This window comes from Zonotrichia albicollis, chromosome 4, assembly GCF_047830755.1.
Source record: "Zonotrichia albicollis isolate bZonAlb1 chromosome 4, bZonAlb1.hap1, whole genome shotgun sequence".
Lineage (NCBI taxonomy): Eukaryota > Metazoa > Chordata > Aves > Passeriformes > Passerellidae > Zonotrichia > Zonotrichia albicollis.
The window spans coordinates 7,691,163-7,712,567 of NC_133822.1; the positions used below are offsets into that span (position 1 = coordinate 7,691,163).

The 21,405-nt window shown below is 49.2% G+C and overlaps 1 protein-coding gene across 11 annotated transcripts in view; it reads right to left on the reverse strand.

Moving 5' to 3' along the window:
- Positions 1 to 581: 581 nt before the first annotated feature.
- FRMD4A (FERM domain containing 4A) overlaps positions 582 to 21,405 on the reverse strand; it is a 378,230-nt gene continuing 357,406 nt past the window's right edge. For 9 of the 11 annotated variants that reach the window (XM_014268639.3, XM_014268636.3, XM_014268637.3 and 6 more), the window contains 8 exons: positions 18,723 to 18,845; positions 15,487 to 15,715; positions 14,272 to 14,328; positions 13,237 to 13,474; positions 12,045 to 12,209; positions 9,510 to 10,369; positions 7,067 to 7,163; positions 582 to 3,353 (listed from right to left, as the gene is read on the reverse strand). In XM_014268639.3, coding sequence (XP_014124114.2) covers positions 3,251 to 3,353; positions 7,067 to 7,163; positions 9,510 to 10,369; positions 12,045 to 12,209; positions 13,237 to 13,474; positions 14,272 to 14,328; positions 15,487 to 15,715; positions 18,723 to 18,845 — 1,872 coding nt within the window. In that variant the 3' untranslated portion in view covers positions 582 to 3,250. Of the gene's footprint in view, positions 3,354 to 5,262; positions 5,335 to 7,066; positions 7,164 to 9,509; positions 10,370 to 12,044; positions 12,210 to 13,236; positions 13,475 to 14,271; positions 14,329 to 15,486; positions 15,716 to 18,722; positions 18,846 to 21,405 lie in introns of all 11 variants that reach the window. The other 2 variants (XM_026794878.2, XM_026794876.2) reach the window with 1 other exon arrangement.

The following is a 21,405-nucleotide window of genomic DNA, read 5'->3' on the forward strand; positions in this document are numbered from 1 at the left end:
GTTAACTAAGCAGTAACTGGTCATCTGATAGCACCTGAATGGGGATTGGCTATGCCTGAAACTAAAACTAATACAGAGTGAAAACAAATTGGACTGATTCAACATTTTCAACACTCGACTGCATATAATATCATTTAAAAATAAACCCTGCCTCCCAGCACAGCCCCTGCAGGGGCTGTCCCCTGGCTCCTGCCCACACAGAGGGAGTGTCAGACACAGAGACTGAACGTGGTTGTGGCTTTATGGCAGATGGAGCCTTGGAAAATAAAAAAGTAAAGGAGGGGTTAAGTTGGTAGTCAAGTGCTTGTCTATAATAGCTATGTATATGCCCCTCCGTGTTATACTTAAATATGTTAATCTCATATGATTAACATTTTATGTACATTTGTGTTTAATTGAATTGAGCTAAACAGTAAAACCTGTTTTACTTAATCTGTCTTTACTACCAGACTGGCTGCTCACATGTGCCTTGATTGCAAACCAGAAAAGCAGAACACAAAGCAAAACTCAATCCGTTTCTAGAAAGCTTCTTCTTCCACTCCAGCCTGTTTGCAATTCAGGCTAAATATTTTTATTCCCCCCCCCTCCCCCTAATTTCAGGGCTGCCACCTTTTAACCTTTGCTGCAAAACTGCAGAGCTGGTCTTGGAGGAATTAATGTTTCTTCCTGTAGTGCCCAGAGGCCTCATAGTGCCGCTGTTGTTGAATTCTTTTTAATTAAAAGAAGGTACACAGAAAAAAAACCAAACCCAAACCACTTACCAGGGAAATTAAAAAGAAAACAGACAGTTGCTCAGAGCCCCTAAAAATCCTTGGGCTAAATTATTTGCTGTAGCTTAATTTGGTTCTTATTTAATCCTTTTACTTCAGCTACCAAATTTTATCAGTAAATGTTATTAATCAGTACTATCTCTTATCCAGCTGAAAATCCAATTAGGAGCTTGAAATAATTCCCATGTTAAAGACCCCAAAGCACAAAGAGATGGTGAAAAGAGCATTTTGCTTGTCCAGATAAAGGCTGCAATCTCACCACTGGCTGTTCTTCCAGAACTTCAATTACTGTCACGGTGCACTGCACTCCTGGCTGATGCTTCAGGGAGGCCCAGAAGCACAAGGTTTGTGTGGCCACCTTTGTAAACCCTTTGCCAGCATTTTTGTGGGTTTTTCTCAGAGGGTAATTCATTTATGCTTCATGTGTGAACATGAAAGAGTTTCCTTACAATGGCATTATGGAAAGGTTTGTGTTGGAAGTGACATCATTCCGTTCCAACCCCTGCCATGGCACAGGGACACCTTCCCCTGGACCAGGTTGCTCAGAGCCCCATCCAGTCCTGGCTCTTCCACAGGTTTCCCTGGACAAATAACAGCCTTTATATGTATAATAATTATTATAACTGCCTGTCCTGCCTCATCTCTGCAAGGCCTTCTCCCCACCTCACCAGGGATGCACAGCAGCAGTGCAGGGAACCAAAGCCAACACTTCTGGTGTGAGTTGCAGAAAAGGAATTGGCATGAGCTGCTTGCATTAATGTTTAGAAACCCCATCATTTTTCAAAGCCTAATTACACAGAACCCATTCTCCTTTAAAGCCTGGAATGCAGTTTTCCAGCAATCTTAATACCAAAAGGTGTGGCAGCCCCCCAAGTCGTGGTGTTTAATTTGAAACGTTTCGCTCTACTTTGTCTGGTAGACGCTGTTGTTATTCTTGGAACACACACACTCACACACACACACACACACGTACACACTCTCACACTTTTTTTTTTTCCTTTTTCCTTAAACTAAAGCTAACTTCAGTTTCTGCTTTTCACAAAGTAACCCCCTCCAGCCGTTTCTGTTAATGCCTTTCCCATAGGAAATCATCGTTTGCACGCACCGACGGGGGCAGGCCGGGCGCCGCCCCCATCGAGTGGCAATAAAAACAGCATAGCACCGCAGTGAAGACTAAGACGTGCCAGCTTCAACATCCACCTAGATTGTGCACTTGTTCCTTGCTTACAAAAGTGTCTTTGAGGCCTTTGAAAGTTCCATGGCTTGACATGTATAAAGCATTGCTCTAAAGTATGTGTAAACTCGCAGCTCCTTCCAGGCCGCGCTCGTGCTGCTCGTCCGGCGCCTCGCTCGGTCGCTTCCCTTTCTCTCTCTCCCAAGGGGAAGATTTCTCTGTCTGCTGGATGTCCAACCCTGCTCCAGGAGCCTTCCAGGGGCCAGAGCAGCTCTCCCACACGGCAGCACACGGGTGACGAGCCCTTTGCTACACTGGTGCTAACGAAGGGAAGAGGAGTGGGACCATTACATGAACGCAGCTTGGCCGCGTCAGCTCGATGTGCTTTCCCTTGTGCAGAGACAGATCCCAATTTATTGGCCAGGTCTGCTTGTGGAAAGGTTTTTTTTGGCAATTTTTATCTGTATCAAATCAACCAATACAATCCCAACCTCTCCATGTATTGGTGGGCTCTGTGCCAGCCACAGAGCTGCTGGGAGTGCAGTACTCGCCTCTGCTTTAGGTGATGCCTTTGTAAACCTTGTGTGTCCAGTCCAGGAGTGGCTCGCAGACAGCGATGCTGTGATACCAGCCCAGACCTCGGGTGTGTCTGCAGCACTGGGGGTTCTTTTGCTTGTGTGTAGGTGGGCTCCAAATGAAGAAGGAAATGCCATTTTACAGGGGGTGGTCGTGGCTGCCATTGAGTTAAAGAAGGGAGATGTTTTTGTAGCTAGAACTTGCTAAGCAACTCATCCTGCCAACGGTGGTGTGGAGATCTTTGGCAGTGCTGACCTGATTGTGAGACTGACACAGCTCTGAAGTGATGGGATTTACTGTTTGAGAACAGATGCACTTTCAGGAATACGGTCTCCATTTCTCAGCCTCTGTCCTGCTCCCACCCCCTTCAAACTAATGCTGTTGGCTTCAGCTTGCAGGTCATGGAACTCTTGCTGCTGTTACGTGCTGTGGAACACTAATCTTTGATAGAAGCCTTGGAAGGAAAGGAAACCCAGTTTTGAAACTGACTCTCCAGATGGCTGCTCCTCTCTGCCCCGTGGCCATGGAGGGATGGGCACCCTCTGGCAGGGGGATGTGCTGCTGTGCCAGGGTGCATGGCTCAGGGCCGGCGTTCCACAAATGTTGTCTGGAGAGAAAAGTGCTTAAAGTTGAAGCTGGTGCTGGGTGACAGTGCATCTGGGTAAGGCAAATGAGAGGCAGTGAGGTGATCTCAGAATGGCATTGATGTGATTAACTTGAGGTCAGGGGTTCACACTAGAGTTCCAGGCTTGGCTTTTTCCTGCCCATACCACTGGACATCTGCTAATTCTGGATAGAGGGGAGAATCCAGGAAACAGCTATCATTGTAGTTCCTGCAGGAGAAAGGAAGCTTTGTTAGGACAGTGAGAAGTTCAACCATGAGCATAAAACTGTGTTATGGGTGGAGAGGAGCACAGGGTATTCACAGGCCCCACTGCACTCTGCCTGTGCTTTCTTCCCCTCTGCCCCGGGTACAGCAGCAGTGCTGTGCCTCTGCCCTGCCTGAGGCTCTGCCTGCTGTCCTGCTCAGCAGGAAGGTGGGATACAGATTTTTCTATAGGATGCTCTCCAAGGAGCAACTCCTTAGAGCAGCTCACTCAGACATGGGCTGCATTACCCAGTGGGAACTTTGGAGGAGGAGGGTGGTGGCACTTTCTGTAGCACTTCTGCTCTGGGCAGAGCCTTGTGCATCACTGAGCAGTCCCACAGTGATGTGGCTTTCCGGGGATGAACCAGGAGGGGACTAGTGAGGGCATGCCAGATCTGATGTGGGAAGGACCATGTTCTGCTGGAGTAGCCTAGTCCTCACCTTGGGCTTTTTCCTGACAAAGTACTGCAGTGCCTGGCTTTTTCTTTGCCTGTACTGAGTAGATGAGACAATTCATACGAATTTTCTCTGCTATTTATGTTAAGAGCTCTACCCAGCATCAGCTCCTGGCTTAGGCTGTGGAGCTTCTTCTGAGAGGAAAACAAGTCAAAATCTGTATCTTTTGAAAAGTGACTGCTATATCTGTGCAGTCATAGCTCTCACACATTGATTTCAACTAACTTCCAAAGTAGATACTGTTTGGAGGCCAAAGGCAGGAGATGCATATTTTTTCTGTTTACTGAGGGATTCTCACTCCTTCCTGCATTCCCTCCCCACCTCACAGGACTGATCTCACATCTGGTGCAGTTCCTGCTTCCTCTGCCCTGTTTTCCACCTGGTTTCCCTGGGATTGGTGTCTGAGAGGAACCTGAGCAAGGGCATCGACATTTGCATGTTAAAGAGCCTTTTGTTTCCCAGCTCAGTGCTGGAGTACAGAGCTTTATGGGATAACTCTAGAAAGCTGGGCTTGAGGTACTTGACAGATGCCAGCTGTGAATGGATGTAGATTCAAATGAGTGTCAGACAGCGATGGCAGTTTAATTAAAACAGAAATACTCTGAGGCTTTTTTTGTTCCCTCCACCCTTCCCCCTCTGTGTTCCCACAGGAATGGGGCCAGGGCTGCTCCTTGTTCCATAAAACCTCTCTGCTGGTGCTGCTGCTGCAAACAGCCCCAGCCCTAGTGGCAGGGAGGGAGGAGGAAGGTGTGATGGAGCTGTGGCTGGGGCGAGCCTGGGAGCTCTGACCAGGGCTGCTGAGCTCACCCTGGTGTCCCCAGCAGGCTGCTCCCACTGTCCCCACAGCTCTCTGCCCACGCTGCTTTCAGATCTCCTCAGCCACAGATTTGTTCCCTCCCCTCCCCACCTTCTGTGCCCGTTCAGCCTCAGCAGGGACACAGAGCAGGCTGGCCCTGAGGGGAGGGCAGGGACACAGAGCAAGTTGGCCCCAAGTCCCTCTCACAGGGAAAGGCAGGGACACAGAGCAGGCTGGCCCTGAGGGTAGAGCAGGGACACAGATCAGGCTGGCCCCATGTCCCTTGCACAGGGGAGGGCAGGGACACAGAGCAGGCTGGCCCTGAGTGCTTCTCACAGGGAAAGGCAGGGACACAGAGCAGGCTGTCCCCAAGTCCCTCTCACAGGGGAGGGCAGGGACACAGAGCAGGCTGGCCCTGAGTCCCTCTCACAGGGGACAGTGCCACAGCACAGCCTCTCTGGAAAGGCACAGAGGGTGGAATGCTCCCCAGCCCTGCAGGGAGCTGGCTGGCACACAAAGGGGCACAGAGCTGAAGTGCAGCTCCAGCAGGAGGCCGGGCCAGCGCTGTGCTCACCGAGTGTGGGGCAGGAGGAGGAAAGAACAAAACGTTCCCTTACTATACCTCTATTCATCAGTACTTTGGTGGGTTGGAGACTGAGACTCATCCATAGTGGGTGAGTTGTCTGCTGCTTCTCTGAACAAAGGAGAGCCAAAAAGGAGGAAAGAGGAGAGAGGAAATGTTAAAGAAAAGAAGTGACACAGACATTGTTAACGAGCTTATTAATCCAGTGGGGAAACAAGTTGATGAATCATCTTTAGGAAAAGTTAGTGACACAAAAACATGTTGGGGAGAACTGTCAATCTGTGGAGCCATGCTGGGAGGGCACAGCCACTCCTGCAGTGGAGGAATCTGTTGTGCATCTAATGGCAGACTGGGTCCACTCCTGTATTTATACACACACACCTTGGGTGCTGTGCTCAGGTACAAAAGAAGTGTTGATTTGTCTCCACTTCTTTTAGGGCCTTAGCTATAAATACAGATAGCTTCACTTTCACCAGCTGAGAATTTAGCTTAAAAGTATTTTTGCTGTGAGAGGCAAGGTGCAGGACAGCTTGAATGGAAAAGTAAGAAAAGCTGGGATTATCCAAACAGATGTCTCAGCTGGCTGCTCACCAGTTTTAATTCTGATCATCATCCAGTAATTTAGAAGAATTAGAATTGGGATGGAGACTGAGACTAAGATTTGAATTCAGTCTCAAACCCTAAATAGTGGAAATTGCAGTGTATGGTTAAGGCAGGTACCATTTTGCCTATCTTGCTATCCCATGACTTTTAGTGAAATGGGACCAAGAACATTCTCCTGCTCTAAAGCTGGAAGCACATGCAAAGACCACGAGACTGGATGTCAAATGTGCGAATTTAAAATCCAGGTAAGCCTAAGGGGTTGTGGTCATGGTTCTCCTCAGCTCCAATTTAAAGTGCAGTCACAAACAGTGCTGGAGTCAAACCAGAGGTCAAACCTGGTCATAGGTGACATGGGTAATTAAAGAGCAGGAGACTTTCCAGTGGCTGCACAGTGAAATGTTTTCAAAGTTAGTTCCAATTCATGACTCAGGGTATCAGCTCTGTTTTCTATTCAGCATGAGGGTATTTTGAGGACTGTAGTGTCAGATCTAGCTGATCTCACCAAAATCTCATCCCACTGGATGTGCTGAGTTAGATGGGATCTGGAAATGACCTGTATTTCACATGGCAGGACAGAATTGCTGGACAGAGAGTGCTAGAGAATACCCATGGGAGCTTGCAAAAGGCTGTTTATTTACTCCTGGAACTCCCTGCCTTGCAAAGAGGTGCCAAAGAGCCCACTGACTGTATTTACATTAGTAATGGCTATGGGTGTGTAATGCTTCCCTCACACTCTGATGAAGCACCTTCATGTTAGTGGTAGCTGAAAAAAGATGCCCTTTAAAGTCATGCAGACACATTGCTGGGGAAAACTGAGCAGAAAAATGAAATTGATGCACACACAGGTATGGCAGGCACTGAACCTTGCTGTTTCAACAAGGTCTTGGTATGCACAGCCAGTGTGATGGCTGCTAAAAAAGAAACATCAGCTCTTTCAACATAGGAAGAAGACTGGGGGAAGGAGCCTGTCCAAGCAGGAGGAACCTGCAGGGCTCCTTTCCTTGTGGATCTGACACTGCTTGGAGCAGTGCTGGGTGTGGGTGACTCAGCCTTGTCTTGCTCAGCCTAAACCAGAGCTCCACCACCACCAGAGCACAGGTGGGGGACTGGAAATGCTCCACGTGGATGTAGGCTATGGAGCACATGGGAAACATTCCCCACAGCTGTGCTGGTGTGTGGGGAGCTTGTTCTCACTGGGAGGGAGGGATTGGATTCTGTGAGCTGCCCCAGAGCCACTCACCCAGTCTGCCAGGTGAGGATGTGGTGGGGGCTGCCCGGCGGCGTGGCTGCGAGCTCGCTCGACGGCGTGGAACTCCTCTGGCTGTGAGGTAAGGCAGCTGGAAAACAACCAAGGGTGGGGAAAACCACTGGTGAGGTGAGAACACAAAGGCCAGGGTGCTTCAGGAGCATCAGCTGGTCAGACCAGCAGAGACATGTCTGGCTGTGAGCAAACACAGCCTGGGACAGGCCTCGCCCCTGGGTGACTGTGCCTGAGCAGGGCACAGGAGCAGAGCCTGTGCTGACACTGCTGCACGTCACGGGCTGGATCTGCCCTCAGCTCTGCAGGAACACTCAGTCTCCAGCTCAGCACAGCCACCCAGGCTCTCCTGATCCTGCCTGGCACACACACATTCTCCCAGCACAGAACTGGTTGCTGCTGCCTGGACTCCATAGTCCTGACGTGGAGGAGCCCAGCATGCCAGGCTCAGCCTCCTGTTTCCGGGGTGGTGGGAGATACTCTGTGTCCCCAGGAGCCAGGGCTGGCAGTGGTGAGAGCCTGGACAAGTGCACTGCTGTGAAGATTTCAAAAGCTACAACTTCCACTGTGGGTTTGTAAAAATGCCTGTCTTTGCTGACACTCCTATTAAGGACCCAAGGAAGGCTCAGCATGACTGAACCAAGACAGAAGCAAGCTGGACTATAAATGGGCACTGGCTCTTGGGGGAATTTCCCTGGTGAGGCTGCAGCAAATAAAACCACCTAACTAATCTTTCTTCCTCCTCAAGTCTATACAGTGACCTCTGAATTTAACACATGCCTAGAATGTAATACATGACTAGAAGTCTCATCCTCTTTGAAGGACTGTGCAGCCCAACTGACCTATCAGCTGAAATGATGGAGGCTTCTACCCGGCACCCCTCTCTCTGCTATTAAATTCTTTAACTGCTGCCAAATGACACCTAAAGGGCAAAACAAATTTTAATCTGCTTCTGGAGTTGACAGCTCCTGAGGTCAGTATCCTCCCATAGCTGTGACTGGGAACAGACTCTGAACACAAAACCAATCTATGCTGCCAACTGGTCAGGCCATGCTGTGATTACAGAACATTCCTGGGCTGCACAGGTTTAAAACCCAGCTGAGCTAGGGAATGGACTGACCAACAGTGACCTTTATTTGCTCTCACCCCAACCCACCATTTTCCTGAACTGGTACCATTTCCAAGGCTAACCAAAGCTTTCCAGTGTTCAAGAATTTTCTCTTGCTGCATGGAACAGAAATGCCAATCAACCAAAGGGAGGAGGACAGATTTTCACAGGGGGACACAGGATGGTTCTAGCAGCTGCTCAGTTGTGTCTTGGTCCACCCCTGGCACTCCTATGAGAGCTGGCATCACATATCAACCAGCCAGCTTGGGCAGCTGCTGGGGGCCCACGAGGAGCCTCTGACTCCACTGGAGGTGGCAGCGAGTGCAGGGCCCCCTGGTGCCAGTGTGGGGGTCACCATGGACTGGGCACCACGCTGGGATGGCAGAAGGAGAGCAGCCAGCATGGGTGGACAATGCACTGCTCTGCCTGGGGGCAGTGGCAAGTGCAGCTGGGGCAATGGTGTCTCCCATGCTGAGGCTGAGGCATGTGGCTTAGGTCTTTAGCAAGTCCTTGATCTGTCCACACAGGCTGGACAAGGAGTGACTGATGGCTAGTAAATATTTAACCCTGGACTGTTTCACACACATTGTAGCCTTCCTTCTCAGTGTAATGAATTTGACCGTTTTCTTACCATTTAATATTAAGAGCACAGAGGTGTACACAATATACATGTTTAATATTAACAGCAATGCTCTGTACATAACACAGAGGCAAAATACTGCACAAACTGCAGCACTCTGAGTTTCAGGGTATTATCAGCAGAGTTATTGGAGCTGCATGGGAAAACCAAGTCTCAGCAGTGCACAAAGATGTCATTGCTCGAACATTTTCGTGGGTGGTGGAGGGGCTGGGATGCCCCACTTAACCTTTCTCATACTTTTGGTGTTTCAGTGAGTACATATATTCTACTACTCTGTGCTGAACCCCTGCTTGCTTCATTGCTCCCCTCGCTGTGATTATGAATAGTGATGCTCCCATAGCTTTGTCACCTTCAGCCTCTAGTGCCATCACCCAAAACCCAACTGCACTCTGAGGAAAGACCTGGCAATAACCAGGCTTTGGTCCCTCTCTGTCTTCCAAGCCCATCATTGAGAAGTGATGATTTCTATGCATGTTCCCAAACATTCCCAGTTATGAGTGTCTTGGACAAGGCTTTGCCCCTCAATGTTACACCTCCAGGCTTGGTGAGCAGTGTGTGCAGGCCAGATAACATGCTGTGTCCTGGCACTGCTCTCCAGCTGGGGTGTAACACCTGGCATTGACGTGGGCTGAATGAGGCTCCCATCCCTCCCGCCCCTGCCTGGGCCTGGCTCTCACCTGATGTTGCTTTACACATCTGAGGCATTCTCGTGACCCGGCTGTGTGCCACAAAGGTGCTTTGAGAAGATGTGCTGTACTGGGAGCTGCTGTCCGAGGAGGTGGAGCTGGTGTGCGAGAGGCGGCTGTGCTCCTTGTGGGAGGCCGTGGAGCGCTGGTACCAGAGCCGCAGCTCGTCCGACACCGCAGTCCTGCCCGAGCCCTTCTCGTGGCCCTCCCTGCCCAGAGATGGAGTCCTTATGATCTGGGAGCGGGATGGGGTGAGCCTGACAGAGTCCACTTCATCCCCATGCCAGTTCTCCTTGAACATTCCCCCTGCTGTGTAGGAGTTGGAGGTTTTGAATTGTGCTTTCACGCTGTAGTGTCCCTCCTGGTCGTTCTCCAGGCTCCGCACCACCACGGGCGTGGAGCTGCCCTCGATGTACAGGGGATACTCTTTGATCCTGTACTGGGAGGAGGGCTGGCTCTGGCTGTGCAGGTAGACACGGTGGTGTCCCGTCCCGTTCCTCGCAGCCAGGTTGGGCATGCTCCCTGAATTGGAAGAGACCAGGTTTCCTGCTGATTTGTGCCTTTGCCTCTGCCGCTCTCTGGCTTTCGACGGGGAATCCTCTGCCAGGGTGGAGTAGTTGGGGTTCATCTGAGCAGGGTAGTAGTGCTCCGAGCTGGAATGGCTGGTGCAGGAAGAGCAGTCGTCCATGGGGTCAGAGCCGTTACTGCTACGAGTCCTTGGGGTGTAGAAATCAGGGCTCCCTGTCTCATTTTCTGAGCCCAGGAGCTTTCCTTGTGACTCCAAACTGGAGCTCCGGTGTCTAAAGTGCTGAGCTAAGCTGTGCAGTCTGGTTGGGCTGATATCTACTGACCTGCAGGCACCAGGAAAGAAAGCAGGCTGTAAGTCAACAGGTTGAATTGTTCCCCATCCCTGCCCGTATACAAAGCCACCAAAGGAATCCGAGGGCATCAAAAACCTGAACCCTTCCAGCACTGCTTGGGGCTGCTGCCTGCAATGCACTCTGCTTCCCTGCTGCAGGGCTTGAGCTGATTAGGTCCTGTTCCTCTTCAGTTCCTTGGTGGTGACACTGAGTCTGCAGCACCATGAGGGACATAAACCCCTGCCCAACCCAGTTCCTCTGTGGCATGTCACCCTGGGAAAAGCCCGGTCTGAAGGGTAAAGCTTGGGAACCTCAAGCCTTGACACCTCACACACCACAAATCTGGTGAGATTCCCCTGCAAGTGGCCCATGAAAGTCCTGCGTGGGCACAATCCACCTGATGAGAGACAGATAGACAGACACTGTCCACACTTAGCCCTGAACACTGTGATTTCTCCACTGGTCATTGAAAAAGTCACCCCTTGCCAAGCAGCTTGGTGCTGCTGGGGCCCAGCCATGAGTAATGCATGTCATTGGTGACAGCCCTTCAGGCAGCCACCCCAAATCACAGTTTACAAGGCTTGACTCATGGCCAGGTCTGGGAGGTCTCTATTCACCCCAGCTGTTTGAAGAGCTCCACCCATCCATTCAAGGAGCAGAAACAGATCTACATGATGGATGGCTAAGGCCAGGGCATGCAGCTCATGAATGAGCTACAGACTGAGCAATGGTTGTTTCAAACACCCAAATGTCCCCCACTCAGTTAAGGCCACTTTTCAAGCCCAGTGTCAAGCTCATTTCTCATACAGCTTGGCTCCAGGGTTAACAGACATTGCACCACTGAAAGGTACCCTCAGCCAAAAGTTTATAACAAATTTAACCCAGAGGTTTAATGCCTTGTATTGTCTCTGCCCAAGGCTGATGTGCTGGCATAACTCTTGATTTATTCAGAGCTAAATGACGGTAGCACTTCCCCTTAGGGCAGGACACAGACCAGAACACAGCTCTGGATCAGTTCTGCTCCCCGCAGCGGCCACAGTGCTTGCCACAAAAGCAAAAGAGCAATGAAGCTGAACAGTTTGTAAAAATCCTGCTGAAGATCACAGTCAAGTTTGGCCCCACACATCAAATCATCTCCCTTACACACTTCAGCTTTTTCCTCTGTCAGCCCTGGACTAAATTCCACTGCCACCTGGGTCCCTGCCTGGATTGCTCTTGATCTTGAAAACATCACACATGAGCAAACATTATATCCACGAGGGAAAATTAACACTATTCAACATTTTGCATCAGACAGGAAGCAACATGTTCTCTCCAGCTGGATCCATGGAGGAATTTACTGCAGAACTCAGCAGTAGCAGCAAATGCATTTTAAAAGTAGCCTGTAGAACGTATAAACAGTCTGAGACGAAAGGTCCCAGCAGAAAAAAAGCTTGATCACTTCAGGGGAGGGATGAGGGGCAGAATTGTGTTTATCTGAAGGGATTTCAGGATGTCAGTTCAGGAGAGATTCTCTACTGGCACGAGCACATGAGCTTCTTATGTGAGCAGGACTGGTTAGTGTCCTTTCCTGAACTGGGAATTAATCCATACCCCGAGGGAAGGATAAAGCAAGGCCCATTTATTTCAGGGTAAGCAGGGTGAGGCTGGAGCCGGGATCACTTACCGCGTGGAGTGGACGTAGTGCGGGCTGCGCACCCGCAGATCCGGCGTCGACGGCATGCTGGACTGGGAATTCCAGTGGGGAAGGCTCCGGATGGGGCTGTTCTGCAGTGAGCTGCTGCCTCCTGCCTCAGCACAGCTCCCGCTGCTGGGGAACCGCTTGTGGCTGCTGCAGAGAAACACCCTGCCTCAGCTCTCCCACAGGAATCAGGGCAAGTGGCTCCCACACATCCTTCCAGATCTCAGGCACGTGCCTGGGATCTTGCAGGGGCGAGTGGGAGTTGGGTCAGCTGCTGTTCTGAGCTTGTGTCCCAGCCCTTGTGGTGCCAGAGGTCAAGGCCAAGTCCTGTCAAAGCCCTCACATGATCCACCATCCAACCCTTCTAAATGTTTTGTAGAATAACACTGAGATACCAAACAGCAATCGTGTGGCTGTAGCCTGTTTTGATGACCTGCCTATTGGCCAAAAGTCTCCTTTTAGTAAGGGACAACTTTGTAAATTTTGAAATGGCTTCCACCTGTCCCTCCAGAAAGCAGGGAATATCTTTGCTGGAGTGTTGGGGAAGATGAAACAGGAAAGCCTTATAAATATGATTGTCTGGCAAAAGATTTTGAGAATATAGAAACTATATGTGAGACTGAAATGAAAGCCAGCTTTGAGATACCTTAGTTAACTGAACAACTGGAAAACAGTGGTGTGGCCAGCTGAAGGTAATCCCCTTTTGATGAAACAAGACCCTCTGCTTGCAGACAGGTCCAAGGGTCAGAGCAGACCCTACTAGCTTGGCAGAAGAGGTCCAAAGAGGAGTTTTTAGGGTTTAAAATGTAACACAGTATGGTAGTGTAATGATTCTTATAGGGTGTATGTAAATGCTACAGGATTTGTATATTGTACTAGATTGGTTAGTGAGAATTAGAATATTCAACACAGAAGAAGATTTATTGTATTGTAATGGGAACCTCGTTCTCTTGCCCTTTAACGCTCTTACCCTTTTACTCTCTCACCCTCTCATCCTCTCTCCCCCTCTCTTCTCTTGGGCCTGCTCTGAGCTGTGGCTGGCAGCTCCCACAGGGCCCTGCACCCAGGCCTTTTGCAATAAACCCCAAGTTCCACGACCTGGCTGCAGAGATCTCTTGTCTCCGTCCATCCTACCCCCCGACACTCCTACACTGGAGCTTCACGAGCTCTGGCTCACCTGGAATGGCCGTGCGAGGAGCGCTTCTTGACCTTCTCATAGGGCTCATCCAGGGATGACTCGCTCCACATCTTGGGTTTGATGGGGGACTTGTCGTAGTCGCTGCGGTGGAAATGCATCTGGCGCAGCCCCTCCAGCGACTGCGGCGGTGGCGGCCGGCTGTGCAGCGGCGGCCGCGGAGGGAGCCCCTTGTGGGGGGACTGCAGGGGCGAGATTGTGCTGGTGACCTGAGAGTCCTCTGTGGAGAGAAGGGAGAGAGGTGACGGCTGTGGGACACCTGCAATGGCAGCACAGCCCTGAGAGATGGCATGCACCTCCAGAGCCTGCTTCCCTGCCCTGATTCCCCTGGCTGTGCTCAGGGATATCCTGAAGACCTGACTTTCAGAAGGGCACTGGCTGACATTCTCATTTTGGGAGAGAATGGCCAGCAAGAGTGTGTGATGCATTAAAACAACTGAACCTTAAGGGAAAATAAGGGGCAATTCTAGGACTGTCTTTTGAAATAATTCAGAGCAGTAACCACAGCAATATTAACTGCTCCAGGCCTGATGTCTGACTACAAGATAAGAGTCAGACATTATGGGGAAACCATATTGATGATTTTCGATGATTTGGTCCTTTGAATTGAACCCTGCTAGGAATGGTGTTCCTGTTAGGGTGAGGTTGCTGATGGTAAGGCATGCAGTGGTTTGTGGGTAGTATTTTTTGGAGCCCTCCTATTTTTCGGATATCTTGTTCACCCTTTAGGCTGTGAATGATGGAGCCTGAACATAGGAAGAGCATGGCTTTGAAGAACACATGGGTTGGAATGTGGAGGAAGGCCAGGTCGGGGAGGTTTAGTCCAATTGTAACTATTATTAGTCCTAGTTGGCTTGAAGCAGAGTCAAAGAGTCAAATCATTAGGGGAAAGCAAGCTTTTTTTTCTTCTGGGATCTATCAGTGGACTATTACACAGAACAGTAATTCCATTTTGAGTGTCAATCAGGAGTTCACACATCCCTTCCCACTCCCTAGAACATACAGCAGCCAACATACCATCCTCGAGAACAAGGGCATCTGAGAGGGAGCTGTCTTCACTGGCAATGTTTCCTTCTGAAGAGAAGAAAATACAAAGATGGTCACATGGTCCCAAGCTTTGCAGTGTCTGAGTGCTGAACTGCTCCATGATCTTTGTCCACTGAGTCTTGGCCTTAAGCAGTCATCCACGCCTTCCTCCCCCCACCAGAGCCAGAGGCACAACTCCTATGAATGGTTGACTCAGCCCACTCTCAGGCTGGGAGGGCAGAGCTGCAGGTTAGGTCTCTCAATAGCAGGCTGCCTTTCAAGGAGCTGCTAACTCTTTTCAATAACTGGGGATTAAGACTGAGTCACAACAGAGAGCTGAGATCCCCAGAGGATGCAAACTGGCACAGCGCCATTAGTGAGATTTACATCTTGGCCCTTAAGGACTCTGGGTTTGATCTATCTTCTTAAAATAATCATCCTGCTGCTAACTAAAGGCTCACACCAAATACAAGTGCTGTGGAATTCAAGGAAATGTTTCTGGAGCATCCTCTGCAGCAGCAGTAAAAACTCTCAGGTCTTTGGCATGCAGATATTTGAGCTGCCTATCCTAGCCTGTGTCCTCATGGCTGTCTGTTATCTCAGACTGAAGTGCAATTTGGTACCCAGGTCACAAATACAGCAGCTCTAATCTCAGTTCCTGCACAAAAGCACAGAGAAAAGCTCTGCAAGTCAAAGGGAAAGGGGAAAATCCGCAAGGGAGAAAGAACCACGGCAGAAAGTTATGGATTTCGTGAAAAATCAATCAACAACCCAGTAAACCATAAAGTGCCCTGAGAATTACATTGTTAAAAAAAGAAAATGAAAAGAAATATTTGAACACAGCAATGAGACTGCTCCCACTTTGATTTTACAGATGCCTTTGAGCTAGAGAGCTCACCCCTATCTGCTAACATTAATTACATTTGTACCGCACTGCTCTGGAGGAGATACCAGGAGAGCAATTTCACAGGTGAACAAAGGAGTCACAGCCTGCTCTGCTGACACCCTGATCATCCACAGCACACCACAGCTTTGCTGCTGTGACCCAGCACAGCCCTAGTGCACAGCACCCTCTGCCAGCACCCCTGGGGCCCTCCAGGCAGGAGGAGGGAGGGGAAATTTGGTAAGAATTTTGCTCCCTGCCCTCCACAGTGATGCTGTGGGCACCAAGGTGGTGTCACTTGGTGGGCACCAAGTCCCACTTACCATCTATGATCAGGGAGGCCCTCTGCGTTGGCTTCTTCCCGGATTTGATGCGGTACTCGTTGATGGCATTCTCAATCTCCTGCAGTTTCTTCAGGGCATTCAGGTAGGACGTCTTCCTCTGCTTCTTCAGCTTTTTGCTGACGTTGGGGTCGCTGGCCAGGCGCCGCGCAGCCTCCGTGATCTGGGACTGAATGGCAAATTCCCTCTCCAGGCGCTCCAGCTCTGCCTCCTGGTGAAAGGCCAGTGGGTTCTGGTTACCACCAAACTCTCTGAGCCCACCTATGTGGAAGATCTCCAGAACCTGGAGTGGCCTCCAACAGAGGTTCTCCATCAGCAAAGCATCCACAGTCATGCTGCTGCCCTCAGGGACTCTCTGAGCACACCCATCTTACCTTCACCTGCCCTCAAAAGTGCCTGGAAGCCCAGCTCGTGGAAGGGATGACCCACACAAGGAGGACATGCGTGCTCCAGCCCTAACCCTGATGTGCTGTTTGACTTTTCAAGCAGTTCAATATGGCCAAATTCACATTCATCCTTTTACACCCATCTCTGGGTCACACCTACCTCCCACCTGCTCCTTCTCCCCGTTTTCCATCTCCACATTTAAGCCCCACTTGATTTCACTGCTATGCATTAGATGCAAAGCCACAGCTTTAACCTTGACAGGTTTGTTTAGCACTCACCAAACACTTTGGGGTAAATATAAGCTGAAGTAATTATGGGCTGCTGCAACTGATGGCACCAGAAAAATGTCTCCTCGAGTTACCAGCCAGGAGGGTGATGTGAGAGCCTGCAGTGTGTAACAGCAAGCTCTCTCTAGGCCAGAAAGAACCAGTGCCCTTGCAGGGCCTCAGCTGAGTTTTTAAATGCAATCAGGTGTATCCTGAAAGCTACCTAGCCATTTTTGGTTATCCTCCAAAGTCAAGGGACTTAGGACAACTTATGCCAAAGCATAAGCTGATACAGAGCTTCCCAGTCTGCAGCAGCACCCCAGGCTGAGAGCTTCAAAGGGCCTTGCTAATCTGCAACGGATCTGGCTGCCTCCCCCAGCTCAATGGAATTAGTCTGCTAGAAAAAGGAACACAGTACATTGCAAATTAACAAAAAAAAAAAGAAAAAAAGACAAGTTTTTCTACTTTTAGTGAATGGTGAGACAGTCACATATTCCTGGAGATCCCAGTTACCAAGTTCAAATCCTCTCTTTGTTCAGCAGCAGTGTAAGAGCTGATGCTGTGGGATTTAGTCAGACTGAAGCTTTCTCTGAAGTTTTTATTCTGGGTTTCTGGCTTAAAAAATATACTTTTGCTATCAGTGGTGAGTCAGCATTGTCTTAGAACTATAATTTCCCTCACTTCACTGAAGAATGAACCCACCTTCTGTCTTTTTAACAGATCCCTTTTTGCTTTGAAGACTTTATGAACTCTGTTAGTGCCAGACTTATTAAAAGTGAACTTGATATGATGGGCTTTTAAGGCCTGGAATCTGATTCATCATCTTCTGGTAAAAGCCTTCCCAGAGTCAGGAATTACAGACCAGGTAAAGGTGATTACCAAGAAAAAAACCAGAACCCTTCCCTGCAAGTCTTGATCTGACAAAGGTCTTGCTAAAGGTATAGAGAGCTTGATGTGAGAGCTGTCATTTCAGACCTTCACAGATTCAGCTCTAAATCATTCAGTATATCCTAGGAAAAATATATTAATTTTCCTCCTGTCCATAATTGTCTATTTTCCTCCAGTGAGGCCCCCATAAATAAAGCCCTAGGAAATGAGAGCTATCATCTGCCTTCAGATGGAAGTGCCTTGCTTCAGGTCCTTGTCACAGCCAGTAATTTCAGTCCTGGATTTGTGTGGTTGAGAGAATATTTCACCTTTTTTTAGAATTGATTTTCCAGTGTTTGCACTTGCTGAAAAGTGCATGAAAACCATTGATACCCTCCCTAAATGCTTTCAAAGTGGCAGCCAAACACAGCTCAACATCATACAGAAATTTATGGTTTTCAAAATAGCCTTAAAATTTGAGAGATGAAGAGAGAGGTAGAGAAAAAGCTGAATCAGCATGTTTGGATTTCTGAGTGCCCGCACTGGGGAGGAGCTGCTTTACCTTCCTGCTCTCCACACCTAATCCTGCCACTGGAGTAAGGAGATTCCTCACCCCAAAAGCTGCCCTGTAGCAACAGGAGCTGGGGAAGCAGGAGATCAGGTTATAACTGAGCAGCCAACAGACTGCAGGGGTTTTAGGAGTAATTCAGCTAAGACATGCTTCCCTTTGAAAAGCTTAATTAAATGTGCTAGCTCATGAATATTTGACTGCGGTGGAATTCCTCTCCCAGGCTCCATTGAGAACAAAACTAAAGAGCTCCAGCTGTTTATTTTCTCAGCAGAAGGAAAACGCCAACAAAACGACAAACAGTTAATTCCCTGGCTGAACTGAGCCTCAAACCACACAGTCACAACCAGCTTCAGTCTCCCCTCCTACAAAAATAAAAAGGAAACTCAAGACTGGAATATACACAAGTGTCTTGAGACAAATGTGCCTCCACAGACAATAGCTGTTCTGTGAATCTGGTCCTGCCCTACAGCTGCTGCAGGCCTGTTTTCACAGCCACGGTTCAGGGCACTGACCCAGCACATTGTGGGAGCAAGGAAGGGAACAAACACTCCTTGGCAAACCTAGAAAAATGTAACTCCAGCTCCCCATAGGTAGAGATGAAGGCTCTTTTGTTTAAGGATTGGGGAGCAAAATGCTTTTATCTTGCTGTGGCAGGGTGAGATGGATAATGGTGACGCTTTTCTCCCTGGTTAGAGGGGGCCTGAATTTGGATTGCTACTGCAGTGGAAAGCAAGAGGCTGTTTGCAAAAACAAGATAGGCAGAAGCAGGGCTCAGATGGCTTGGGAGGCTCCTGATGTGCTCCCTGCTCACACAAATCACTGCACTTTGTCACCAGAGCACTTGCACTGCCATGGTCCAATTGGTCACTCAGGCTATTTCTGTTATCTCTAGAAAAGCAAGGGCTGAACCTTAATCATTTCACCTTTAGTCTGAAGTAAAGTCCCCAACTCTCTCACTCCTTCCCCATCCTGATGGATATAAAAAACTCCACATGGGTACTGTGGCCAATCACAGTAATTTAAAACAAAAACAACCATGGGACTGATGGCTCCTGTGTGATGCTCACTGGACACCTTAGAGACCTGAGATGGGGACATGTGTCTGGAAGGGAAGGGCACAGCCTCACCTCTCCTTTGGGCAGGATTTTCTGCTCATCCAGTTTAAAGGCAGTTCCTATTCTTCTCCTTACAATAGGTGGCTCCTCCCCAGGATCCAGGGGGTATTCTCGTGGCAGCTTCCCTGTGAGCTCCTGTAAGCAGAAAATGCTGTTAGTGCTTTGGGAAATCCTGCAGCACAGCAAAGCACACCACCACTCCTGTGTGACCCTAAAATGACAGGTACTCATTAACAACACATCCAGTTCAGCCAGCTGATAAACACACAGGAGAGCACCCAGCCCTGCAAGCTCAGAACCCAGCACTGAGGGTGGGGACCTCCTCTCTGACCTGTGCAGGCCACAGAGCTTTGTGGCCTGCCCTGGGCAGGTCTGTAAGTGGTGCCCATCCCCAGGGCTGAGCAGGCTTGCAGCACACAGACTTTCATCTCTGCTGCAGGGTGAGCAGGAACCAAGAGCTCCTATCTGCTCTCCCCTGCTTCTGAGAGGGGTGAGCAGACCCCAGAGCCTTTGTGCAGGATGCAGGTCTGCTGAGTCAGAAAGCTGCAATGGTAACAGCCACAAAGGTTATGACCTGCACAGAAAAACATTCCCACCTGATTCATGACGTGTCTGAGAGGAATGCAATGGAAATGGTCACTAAAAGCAGTGCCTGGTACCTCATTACCTGTCTGATAACACTTCATGTATTAGAATGCTTTCCAAACCCCAATGATGTCATGGGCAGCTTTGGAGCAATTATTAGCTGGTGCTCTGTCAGACTGATGGGGTTATTTGCAAAGATATGTTCAAATTCTGAAGCAAACCACACAGAATTTCAGAATATGTGGACAACAGGAAGCAGCACCACTAGTGATGTTAATGCTGTGGGGGTTTTCCCCCAGGCTACACAATACAGGCACACACAGCTGAACTGAAGGCATTGAACTGCCTAGAGAAAAAGGCAGAAGCCTGACTACCAGCACAGCTCAGACTCCTTGTACTCAAAAGTCTCCCCATGAAGGACAAAAGGCTTTTGTGCTCCTTAGCATCAGAGTTGAGAAGATCCAGCTGGCAGAGTAACCTAAATCATCTGAATCCCAAAGAGCAGCAGCTGACCTTAATGTGAGTGTGGGTGCACAGCCCAGCCCCTGCCTGCCCCGGCCTCTCCCCCTCTCCCTAATGGGGTTTTTTCTTTCTACTCTTTTCAGGTCACTTGGAAACAAGGACCTGGCGTTTTCAAATCCTCCTTTCAAGCAATTCCCAGCAAAATGGGTTTGCAGCAGAGCTCTGTGCTCTCTGACGTGCACAGCCCCCTCTTGCAAGAGGCATGGCTGTAATGTCTCAGAGTCCTGCTCTGCATTGCCCCTCCAGCTCTGTGGGGTTATTTCAGTTTTTCTTTCAAAATGTGTTCTTTCTACTGTGGCTCTAAGCATTGCACCAAGACACAGATTCCTGTAGCCTAAGGGCAACAGGGATATTTTCTTTATAACTCCTAATGTGATATGAAGCAGGGCAGCGGGTAAAGAGTTAATCTTCTGTAAAATCTGTAAAGATCAGAGCAAAACAAAATGAATGTGGGCTACCATGCTGCCTCCACAAGCTAAAAAGTATTCAAAAGCACGATCGTGAAATGTAATCTAAATTAATAAATAACTGGAGTAGTGATGGCCCCAAGTAACCTGATGCCAGAATTATGAATGGTTCTGGCCATGCTTTCTTAATTATGCCCTCACTTTTAACTCTTTTTTATCCCCTGGTTTGCCACCCTCTTCCTCTGTTTTGGCCATTTCCATGCCAGAGCAGAAAGGAAGAAGGGCAGCCAGAGAGGAAGCTTTCAACTAGCAGCTGCTGATGGATGAGCTGAAGGGTTGCAAGATGGGGTCAGATTCCAAGTGTCCATTAACTGCCTCTCTCAAATCACCTTTGGAAAGCACCAACACTTTCTACCAGCTCTTAATGTGCTGACAGATGGGCTCTGGCCAGCATTGCCACAGCACATTAAGGAGTAAATGCTCCTCATCCCCAGCTCCCTGCCCCAGTGGGAGCTTTTGCCTGCATGCTGCTGCTCCTGAAGTGCCTGAGGCTGCACCAAAACCAGGGCTGGGGTTAAAAGGAAGGCACTGGGCTGGGAGCTCCTGCAGCTGCGGCACAGGCACATCTTCCCCTGCATCCGGTGCTGCTGCAGGGATTACTCATCAGCAGTCAGGCAGGGTTAGCTCAGGGTAGTAAATTCCTCTGGGCCAAGCTGAGCCTCCAGACCTTGACAGTCAGCCCCTGAAGAGCTGTGATTTTTTTCCTGTGGATGATCTCAGCTCAATGGACTTAGAGATTGGATCTGATCCCATGACCTTTCTCACAGCACAAGTTGTTTGCTGAAATCAACCAGGACTTCTCAGGTGGGAAAGGATTGCTCCCATGGAGTAAAGAATGGGAACAGGGGCAGCAGAGATTTCTGCTGATCTTCTTTGTTGAGAGGTATTTTCCCCAACTTGTTCTTTTTGGCATTAAAACTATGCATTAATTGAAACAAAGTGCAATGAGACCTGAATCAGTGACCCATTTCTCCCATTTTTGTCAAAAGGCAGATACACATCAAATATTAAGCAAGAACTGGAAGATCTCTGTGCCACTGTCTGCAGCCAGCTTCCTGTTGTGTTACATGTCACAATTTGTTATTAAAATCAGATACACAGGCCTGGTAAACAAGGGAGGA